The 10,763-nt window shown below is 42.3% G+C and overlaps 4 protein-coding genes across 7 annotated transcripts in view; 2 read left to right on the top strand and 2 right to left on the bottom strand.

Moving 5' to 3' along the window:
* LOC125879891 (glutamate receptor ionotropic, NMDA 2B-like) overlaps window positions 1–3,819 on the bottom strand; it is a 206,195-nt gene extending 202,376 nt beyond the window's left edge. Inside the window, exon 1 of one of the 4 annotated variants that reach the window (XM_049562032.1) lies at window positions 3,523–3,819. The gene's annotated coding sequence lies outside the window, so the exon portion shown is untranslated. Of the gene's footprint in view, window positions 1–1,054; window positions 1,246–2,899 lie in introns of those variants that run through there. The other 3 variants (XM_049562031.1, XM_049562029.1, XM_049562030.1) reach the window with 3 other exon arrangements.
* srebf2 (sterol regulatory element binding transcription factor 2) overlaps window positions 1–10,763 on the bottom strand; it is a 597,702-nt gene that overhangs the window by 447,711 nt on the left and 139,228 nt on the right. The gene's annotated exons all lie outside the window — the stretch shown is intronic.
* Window positions 1–10,763, top strand: part of zgc:65811 (uncharacterized protein LOC393524 homolog) — a 635,041-nt gene that overhangs the window by 346,033 nt on the left and 278,245 nt on the right. The window lies entirely within an intron of this gene.
* On the top strand, window positions 6,233–8,755 carry fmc1 (formation of mitochondrial complex V assembly factor 1 homolog). Its single transcript, XM_049562110.1, has 2 exons — window positions 6,233–6,410; window positions 7,716–8,755. The coding sequence occupies exons 1-2, from the start codon at window positions 6,282–6,284 to the stop codon at window positions 7,917–7,919; spliced, it is 333 nt and encodes a 110-aa protein (XP_049418067.1). The 5' UTR covers window positions 6,233–6,281; the 3' UTR covers window positions 7,920–8,755.

Here is a 10,763-nt window from a genome sequence, read left to right on the forward strand (position 1 = left end):
AAAAGGCGACAGCGAGCCACATGTCAAAGGCTGAGTTTGCACCCGACACGTCCATTTTGCAGCGCGGCAGCTGTGACAGCTTTGACACACTACCTGGGCTTAAGTGCCCATCTGTAGATAGGCTACGGGGGTCACATGTGTGCCAAGAGCATGGAGCAGAATGGGTAATGGTCCCGGGTTATGAGAGCAGGTCCCAGATGGGTTCCACTGGTACGCAGCCCTAACCTTGACTGTGCAGCGTGCACACACACATGCTGTGTAAATCCAAACCGCTGTCAGCCAAATGATGGGAAAGTTAATCAGAGAAAAGGGGTCAATCGTCAATGCACCTATGATGGATAGATGGAAAAAGTGTCTGCATGTGTGTGTGTGTGTGAGAGAGAGAAAGAGACAGAGTGGGTGTGAATTGCATTTTGCTGCAGACTCAAGATTTCATTCCAACACACTCCACTAGGTGATGTACTGTCATTCTCCCGCTGTGGAGCACTTTGTGTTTCTTTGAAATAACAGCAGATAAAAATAATTGCGTTGAGAAAAGGGCAAAGTAGTCTATCTCTCCATGTAGATTACTTTATTGATCTGCCTTTATATTCCTCTCGTGCAAACACACACACGCTCCTCGGCTTTAAATAAGAGTGCAGAGCAGCACTGAGCAGATTATTTGATAGGCAGAAGTGGCCACTCCATCAGCTGGAGTGTAGCTAATAAGTACAAAACCAAGTGCGGAGTATGGAGATTGATTTCGACATGTTAAGTACATTCTTACATGATCAGATCTGAGTGTGCACATGTGGTTTTATTTCACCTGAATCTGAGGACAATCAAAGGCTCATGGGGAGAAAACTACAAAGGATAAATGAAGTGTGAGGGGAAATTACTGATCTCTGATAATCCGCCAATAAATCCATTTAAATTCTACCTAACCCTCATACAGTACACACGCGTATGCACACACACATGCAAAAAAATATTAAAATGAGTATCTACATCCATTAATCATCATCCGAAACATGCAACAGCAATAGCAGGTGTGGATTCAAAGCACCGTACTCACCTATTTAACCCTTAACATTAAGAATTATTAAACCTAATGGATTTTGTAGGCTGGAGAAATGGCAAGAATCATGGCTATTACATCGACTAATAGACAAAGATGTTGCTTGAGTCTTTAATCCGCGTTAGTGAAATCCCATTAAGATTCAATAGTCGAAAAAGAAATATTGAAATCAGCTTCAGTCCATTACAAAAAAAAAGTTTAAAAAAAAAAAGAGTCCAGAATTTAGGACAGTTTTAATAACTGTTAATTATTTTTTTCATTTGGAATCAAATCCAGGATTTAAAGGGTAATTCCACAGGAAAACAGCTATATCCAGAGTGCCTTTATCATGGTGACGGCTGCTCAAGAGTCCCACTTCCCATAATCTTCATGTAATGTAGAGGAGAGGCGTTAAATCTCCTTCAGGAAAAAAGTGGAAATATAACAAAAAAAGGAGATGGACAAGGAAATGAGTTGTGTGGTTTGCTTCACTTTGCTATGCATCTGTCTATTGCTGTGCCTCCCTGTAGCTCACACAGGCACACACACAGGCACACACACACACACACACACACACCAAATTATTCAGTTACTTTGCAGTCGGCTTAATTCTTTCGAGCCATCCTATCTTCTGTTTTTTCCAAAATGCAAAACGATTATTCATGAATAATCTGCCCCTTGTGTTTCAATAAAATGGAAGTAACCGAGGTGATGAATTGCAAAAATTACGTCACCAAAATGCAAAATAAACAGCGACTCCTCTCTGATGCAAGCAAGTCAATGACGTGTGAGTGGTAGGACATGACACTTTTTGGACGGCGAATGAAAAGACAAAATGGAACAACAAATAAATCAATGAGTGGATCAATTCAGAGGGGCGGGAGGGTGGAAATGATGGAGAAAAAGAGATGCATGAGGGGGAGAAAAAGGTGATTAAAGAGATTAAAGCTTGAAGCAAAGTGAGTGGAAGAAAGTGAAAATTATGGTGGAGGAAAAAAAGAGGGGGAAAAATTCCTCTGGATGATAAAAGCCAGTATTTTCCTAGTCCATTCTCTTTGAGTGCTTGTGTGTGTCTGTCTGCGAGAATGAGAGTCAGTTCAGAAAGATAGGGGACAGAGAGAGAGGGAGACGAGAGAGAGAGAGGAAAAGAGGGCAGAGGAAAAAGGAGGCAGAGGAGTGTATAAACACAGATGACACCCCGACAGAACGGACGAGCACTGGCTTACAAATGCGCTTTGCAACAACAGCGCATTGTCGCTCATGAATTAGGCCTCCGCTCAGTTTGACCTTCACCTGATAAACATGAGGCGAGGAAACTTAGACGCACCTCGGCTTGACAACACTGTACGTTTCCTCTACGGGATGAAAGTGGAATTCGGATTCTCAATGTGCATGGAGGCAAACAGAAAAAGGACATGTGAGGGCGTGTGATAAAGGGGCGTTTCAGACGTTTTTTAATGGAAGGACAGACTTTTTGTGCAACAACACAGAGACGATGCAGTCAAAAAATGTGGTTTCCGTGATGACAGCTGGAGAATGTGCTTGCTTGATGAGTCACTGTGGTTTTGGTTTGAGGAGAACACAAGAAAAAAGTAAGATAACACAGATTATAGTATGCAAGGGGAGAGTGAGGTGAGGATGACATGGCATGAGGCAACAATCAGCTGAGAGCCGGATGGGAGGGGAGACATGGTATACCAATGTTAGATTGTAGGCCAATGTATGTGTGTGTGTGTGTGTGTGTGTGTGTGCGTGTGTGTGTGTGTGTATGTGTGATGTATGTGCACCCCACACAAAACACCTTGCATACACAGAAAAGGAACAAAGACTTTGAGACAGACACTAAACACTAAATAGACCTACCTATGGTTAGAATTAAGAATCGCCCAAAAAAGATGCATAGGATGGTAGGAGGAAAAAAGAGAAGGGGGGTAGGAAATAGGAAAAGGTACAAAAGTGAAAAAGGCATAAATAGAAAATACAAGCAAGCCAATTAAAATGTCTCTATGAGAGGTTTTTAAAGTAAGGAAATTAAAACACTGGTGGAGTCAAAAAAGTAGCCAAAGTTACGGGTGGACAGTGAGTGGAGTGGTGGGGGGAGGAGGGGGAGGAGGAGGAGGAGGAAGAGGAGGAGGAGGGAGGCGGTGAAGGGAGGAGGGAGCGTGGGCTGCACAGGGATAGAAAAGGCTGGAAGTGATAGCAATGGAGAGGGAAGCAAGAATGAATGAAGGGGGACAAAAAAAGAGAATAAAAGGGGGCAAAAAAAATATCCCCCTCCTCTTTCTCTTTCTCTTTTTCTCTGTCTCTCTGCCTCTCTCTGTCCCTCCTTGTCTGGCTCATAAATAGAAGAAATTGTTGACCAGGTAAATGGCGAAATAGATGAGAAGACAGAGGACCGAGAGAGCAAGCAAATGAAAAGGTAAAGCACCTCCCAGCAGCGCGATGAGGAAAAAAAAGAACAAAAAACGAAAGATAAAAGCAAATACTCCAGTGGCCTCCGTTGTCTCCAGTCTATGTGTGGAAGGGGGGATTGGCTGTTGCCAGTTGTTCCCCTTCCCCGGCTGCCTTCTGCTTTCTTCTGTCTCTCCTCCCAAAAAAGACTTCCCATCCAGATGACAAAAAAAGCAGGCACAGATGTCCTTTCTCTCAACTCTGGTCTAATATCTGGTGCCACTCACACAGGTTAGACATTGTTGCAGCAGCAACGCACAGCACAGTATCACCAGTATTGCTCAGTGGGAGGAAAAAAAAGGCATTGGGGCTGCTGCTAGTCAAGCACTGCCTGCCTCATGAGGAAGGATACTGAGCTGGAATTGCTCTGTCTCCCCTCTCCCGCCCATCCCTGCGAAAAAGATGGGAGGAAGGGAGGTGGGCCCACTCGCTGCATTAGTATTCATTGAAAGAGTGTGAGAGAGATAGAGAGAGAGAGAGAGGAGGAGAAGAGGAGGAGGGGGAGAGGGGTGCCTACCAACAAATGTCGAGGAACCAAACCGGTGTGTGAAACTGATAAGAGACTGGCTCCCCCTAGAGTCAATCATCAATATACAGGCTCAAATAACTGGAAACACTGGGAATGTAGTGTTGAGACAACCAGTGTGGTGACCTGTGACCTGAGTCAAGTGTGAACACCTCACATTTCAGCCTCTTAGGTCAAATTCACAGCCTCAGTTCTGCAGTGTAACGCCACCTGCGCCGTATTATCATTATAATCCACTTACAGACTAATTCAATGTTCAATATAATAAGTCAAATGTAAAGAGCTTTGTCTCTGCGTGACGAAGCACCGGCACCTTTCACACCACACACACCGACTCCCTGAAAATCAAACAAAGCATTAAAAGAATTTCGCTTCACGTCTGCGAAAAACAGACTGATCCTTTCCTCTGCATTTTGCCCTCGGCTAAACTCAGTGTTGCTATGGTGACAGATGACCGCTCTCAAGTGTCCAAATCAAAAGCTAGTAGCACACAAAGATATGTGCTCAAAAGCACCCTTCACAAAGGTAAAGACTGCACTGTATCTCTGCACTAGTCGAAATATTCTACCGTGTTTCTACCATCAGGAACACTGTGGACCAAATGACACTGCACTGTGTACACTAGGACTAGTAGAGGCTTACATTCACAAGAGAGTGAGGTAACTCTTTTGTTTTATTCTCTTCAGGGAGTGAGTTGTTTTCAAGTTATTCCCACAGCCACGACGACAGTGCATGTGTAGTTTGGCTCCATTCTATGTTTGAGTTGTTATTTATAGTAAAGGGAGGGAAGAGACAGAGATGCTGACAGATCCTGAAAGAAAATACGATTACAAATCTCCACAGTCCCCTCTGTCTCCTCTGCTGACCCGTTTATCAGGTGGTAATTACTTAAAGGTCCAGTGTGTAGGATTTAGGGAGATATATTGGCGGAAATTTAATATAATATCACAGGTATGTTTTCTTAAAAATAGGAATTGTTGTGTTTTCGTTACACTTGTTCGAGACAGTGCCATTCATATTTTCATACCAGCCACCGTAGTAAGCAGCCTCTCCAAGATGAGCATGTCAGAAAAATTACTTTAATCAGTGTTTTACCGGTTTAAATCACCAAGTGTGTTTGTTTTGGAGAGGAAAAAAACCTCTGTTGATAATTCGGCTCCTGGTTAAAACCTCCTGAACGTCCCAGTCTTAAATTAACCGAGGAAAAAGGTGAGCACACATTTGCAGGTGCTGGGCTAGTGGCCTATCTCCAACATGCCAAACAGTGTCGGAGAAACATTGATTAGTAACGTGAAACTGTTTTATTCAGTGTTTTTATCAGTTTAAATCGCCTGACCCGTTTGTTCTGGAGAGGAAGAGACCTCTGCAGATAACTCCTGAACAATAAATACTGAAGGAATTCTAACTGGGAGAAGTTTCAGCTAGTTGCAATGTGCAATCCTCACCACTAGAGGCCACTAAATCCCCCTACATCTTACACACTGTTCCTTTAACTCAATGGCAGGTGAAGTGTGTAAGGCTGAGTCAAAGAGCGAAACGTAAGCACATTAGAAAATTACCTTACAGTGAAGTTGAAGGTGGAGTCCATGTGAATAAGGCTTTGAATGTAACCGTCTTTGCTTGATGTTTCCCCACGTCTCAGACAACATCTCTGAACCTGAATTTGAGAATACAATAAACAGTCAGTGAATAAAAACAATAATCACTGCGCAAATATGGTGTTAAATGTCACAGTTTCCATTATTTCCAGACTGTATTTATCCAGGAAAGTTGATGCTTTGTTCCCAATTGCATATTTTTGCACCTGTGAGCTCTGAGCCACAGCTATCTGCTTCAGTTGAGCAACTGTTCCAGCACTTCTAACAATTTTACAGTAGTTTAAAAGATGGAAAACAACAACTGCTTGCTTCTTCAACTGTTTTACATGTGAACCAGTGACTGTTAGCATGCTCTAACCCTGTGCTCCTGGAGCAGCAACACAACCAACAAGAGCCCAAAGCCTGCATCCTTTATATGCATTACCTTGCATATTTATTTATCTACATGTCCATTAAAGACTGACTGTGTGTACACTTTTAACTGAATCCACGTTACCTTCACAGTTGCAGATAAATGTTTGACGGGAGGAAGCGTCACATGTCGTGCACATATTAGTGGGGTGCATCGCCCCCCTGTGGTCTACACAGAGTAATGTCTTTGATCGACTGTGCGGTGTTGGATTGAGGCTGCCTGGCTTCAAGCGCCGCACATTCACAACACAGTACAGAGATGGCGGCGCTGTCATCACCCCTCCGAGTCTGCCGAGGAATACTCAAAGAACTACGTGCCATTCATGGACCAACTTATAAACGGTCACTGGCCTACAGCTATGTTATGGACCAGTTTCGGAAGAATAAGGTGAGTTTCCCAGCAGCTGCGTTTAAGCTAACGTTTGCTAAGTTTGCTAACTACCGTTACGAACTACAGGGAATGAGCGTGGTGGCTAACGTTAGCTAACCTGATAACTTGAATGATAACTTTACCGTGCTGCTAGTCAAGTTCAAACTAGTCTCGCCCTTTAGCTGTTCAGAAACGTAGGAAAAGAGTGAATGCCCAACATGACAATGTGGGGTTGTTATTGCCAACTTTGTAAGATGTTGAAGTAGCGTAACGGTTACACGCAAGGTGAAGCAGAAGGACATGCTAACGTTAGCCTAGCATAGCTTAGTGTTAAGGCGCAGGTGAGTGCTCCGTGTGATAATGAATAAACTGTTTAAGTTCCTACCCATCGACGTGCAGGCTGCTGCACAAGATTTCGTAATTTAATATGTTCAAATAATCGTCGTTAATTGGCCTTTGCGTTAACGTGAACCCAGATTAACAGGATCAGGCTTAAAATAATGCAATATAAAAACTATAATAGCTTACCGTTTTTACGTTACCAAAGAATTTGTATGCTTCCGCGGGATTAGATAGATACTTGTAACTGTGTTTAAACTTTGTTTTAAAGCCTCTAATAAACTTTAGATCTGTTTGTGATTGCGTCTGTATGACCACATTCATCTCCAGGGGCAGCCCTAATTTAACTTTGCCTTTATTGTATTTATTTTAATTAATGCGTATAGCTATTCTTATATTAAACATGCAGCATTTAACAGTCTGTCATCATGTCAATCTGACTGCTTGTAATTGTTTCCAAACAGAACACAGTAGAGCTGCTTGCTCCATTGAAGGTTTGTTTTTTTTTTAAAGCATATAGGCTTAAAGCTTTTATTATTTATGCTTGGAAGAACCTGGTTCACCAGGCTGGTTGAATGCATGTGCAGTCAGTGAAGCAAAATAGCTGGGAGCAACTCTTGCCTGACTGTGTATTTGTCCCAGCTCTGAAAAGCCTTGGAGGCATTGTAATGTATACGTGAATCTCTATAGGGTCTGGACTAAATGCTTACTATCCATGTAGCTGTTACGGTCGATGGAGGAGAAAGCGTGTGATATAGGGACATGTGTTTACTTTACATTGTCTGTTATTGTCATTGTGAGCTCCATGTTGTTCACCAGCTAGACCTGAAGGCATTTATTCATATTTTCTTTACTTGATTTCATTTTTTCTTTACTTACTGATAAAATAAATAAAATAAATTGTGCATGCTGTCTTACCTATATCACTCTTCCCTTTTATAGTTTGATCTTCATTCACATTTTCTCTCTTTTCCCCTCTGACAGGTAACAGGAGAAAGGTACTGCCGTGCCCAGCAGGAGGCACACCACGACTCACACACATACCTGTGTTTGCTGGCGTCCACCAGGACCCACTTGGCTCTGCACAACCTCTACCACAGCAAGGGAGAGCGCAGTCCAGAAGAAGTGGCCGGCCTGGTGGGGCTCAGGTTGCCCACTCAGCCTGGAGGTAAAGGCTGGGAGAAGTGAGGACATGGGAGGGTGCAACATTTGAAGAAAATCTCAAAAACTCTTCACAAACGACTTGTCTGTGGCTGATTATCTGGTCTCATATAATCCACCACATGATAAGTAAACTCCAGAGGAATACTTGTTTGTCTGGCAGATGGAGGATTGTGCCATCATGGACAGCTTTGAGAGAACTCAACTTATTTCTGTTGTTTTGTTCTGTCAATGGTCAATATGAGGATAAGCTGATTTGAGAGTATGGGAAGCAACTGTGAAAATAAATGCCATAATTAAAAAGCTGTTGTTGAGCTGTAAATAAACTGTACCTGCAGCTTGTCCACACACGCTTTTGTTTGTGTTTCGGCATTTTTCCTAACTGTATAAAGGCAAAAGCAACTATTTAAATGGACTGTAAGTACATTTTCATTTTGCTTCATTTGTCCCATTAAAATATTAGTCACTGTCACACTTTGAGTTTTTGTTAAAAGCGGTTACACATTAGAGCTGCAACAATTAATCAATTAGTCGTCAACTGTTAAATAATCACCAACTAATTTGATAGGCAATTAGTCAGTTTCAAGATTTTGAAGAGTCAAAATTCTCTCATTCCAGCTTCTGCAGTGTGAATATTTGCTGGTTTCTTTACTTCTCTATGACGGCAAACTGAATATCTTTAAGTTGTGGACATAACAAGACATTTGAAGATGTCATCATGGGCATCTTGACTGCTTACCATTATCCATCTGGTGCCATTCCGCTAGCACTGGTTGAATGTTTAGGAAGGTGTGCCTGGACGGAAAACGGTGACAGACGTGCCATGGTAATTTCAAAATAAAGGCGTATATTCAAGATGATGATATGCAGCAGTGTTTTCACTTTGCATCATTAATATCAGATCATTAATCATTGAATTGATTCAGATCGATGTATTGTCAATTTGTCCGATTAGACTCGTCCACTGAGGCATATACTGCTTTTCTCACGGTTGCCTTCTACTCTTGTGCTTTTGCATGAGTGTGCATTTCGGTGGACGACAAACAGGGTTACCATGGATCCTTAAAAAGCTTTTAAAAGACAGTGAAATCATTCATCTAAAAATAAGGCCTTAATTGGTTTTAAAATGTCTTAGAGCAAAATTCAAAAATCTTTAAAATGTTTAAAGATGCTAAGTAGGATTATGAAACTTGTTCTGACGTTGCATTGTAAAATCCCAGAATAATTTGTAACAGCAATTTTTTTTAAAATATTTTTTAAATTGTCTCTTGTATGAAAGCTACAATAGGTAATTTTTATCAGAAAAATAACTCATATTTGCTTAAATTGTCATTCTATCCTGTCAGTGGTACGCAAGACAGACTGTCTGTGAAAATAATCTGGTTCCCATGGCTACTCAGTTCTCCTAATGGCTTTTGAACGAATCTCCTGCACCTCAACAAAAGATAGATCAATAAATAAAGCCAGGCAGAGTCTCTAACCCAGTCCCAAGTAGTGATTACACTGCGTCAGAGGAGCCTGGTGTTTTTCATGGATTATCTATTATATATATATCTACTACCATCGGGATGTAGTGATAGTTTCAGCACATATGACTAAAGGTAATTTTTACAGAAGTTACCTACTGCAGCTTTAATGTCACACAGATCTGGATAGTGAAACCAAACACACTCGGATTTTGTTTCCGGCTGAGATTTGTCAGAGCAGAGGATCCACTGTCTGCTGGTCAGCTGTTACTGTACTGTGGACGACGTGGAAAAGTACAAATTCAATGAAAATTGGCTGTTTAACAAAGATTTTGGCTGGCTGAAACTGCTTCGAGACCAGAGGTGTCAAATTCTAATTAGTTTACAGGCCACATACAGTCCGATTTGATCACAGGTGGGCCGGACCAGTAACCTTGACATCACCACACCGAACTAAAGTGAAAGAAAAGAACTATATTCTGATTGGAGTGGAAAATCCCCTGAAGCAGCATTTTACACGACGACAGCTACTCAGTGTTTAACTTGCTCCTGAAACCTGGCACCTCTCAGCCCTCACAAGTGCATCACTTTTAGGTGTGCAAGGTGACCCAGTGGGCCAGATTAGACCCTGTGGCAGGCTGGCTGTGGCCCCCAGGCTGTATGTTTGACACCACTGCTCTAGGCAGTGTGTACAAGGCTTGGTGTACGTCATGCAAAAAGTTTTTCAAACTCAGCACAATGGGAATTGAGGCAGTAGATTCCAACATTGCCAAGTCATGTTTTATGTTACAACAAATATTACAACTCTAAATAATTGATGTCGGTTAATGTTTTTTCTCGTGGCAGCAACTCAATGCATTTAGTCATGTAGACATGGTGAAGACGAGCTGCTAAAGTTCAAACTGAGCATCAGAATGAGGAAGAAAGGTGATTTAAGTGACTTTGGATGTGGCATGGTTGTTGGTGCCAGACAATAGAAGATTGGAAAAATGTTGCCTGGTCTGATGAGTCTGGATTTCTGCTGCCACATTCAGATGGTAGGGTCAGAATTTGGCGTCATGGATCTATCCTGCCTTGTATCAACGGTTCAGGCTGCTGCTGGTGGTGTAATGGTGTGGGGGAGATTTTCTTAGTACCAACTGAGCATGGTTTAAACACCACAGCCTACCTGAGTATTGTTGCTGAGCGTGTCCATCCCTTTATGACCACAGTGTACCCATCTTCTGATGGCTACTTCCAGCAGGATAACGCACCATGTCACAAAGCTCACATCATCTCAAACATGACAATGAGTTCACTGTACTCCAATGGCCTCCACAGTCACCAGATCTCAGTCCAATAGAGCACCTTTGGGATGTGGTGGAACGGGAGATTCTCATCATGGATGTGCAGCCGACACATCTGC

The sequence above is a fragment of the Epinephelus fuscoguttatus genome, linkage group LG19 (assembly GCF_011397635.1).
Source record: "Epinephelus fuscoguttatus linkage group LG19, E.fuscoguttatus.final_Chr_v1".
In the NCBI taxonomy this organism is placed as follows: Eukaryota; Metazoa; Chordata; class Actinopteri; order Perciformes; family Serranidae; genus Epinephelus; species Epinephelus fuscoguttatus.

Coding starts and splice junctions, on each gene's coding strand:
- fmc1 (XM_049562110.1), top strand. CDS start 6,282: ATGGCGGCGCTGTCATCACCCCTCCGAGTCTGCCGAGGAATACTCAAA. Junction 6,411..7,715: donor ACCAGTTTCGGAAGAATAAG/GTGAGTTTCCCA, acceptor CCCCTCTGACAG/GTAACAGGAGAAAGGTACTG.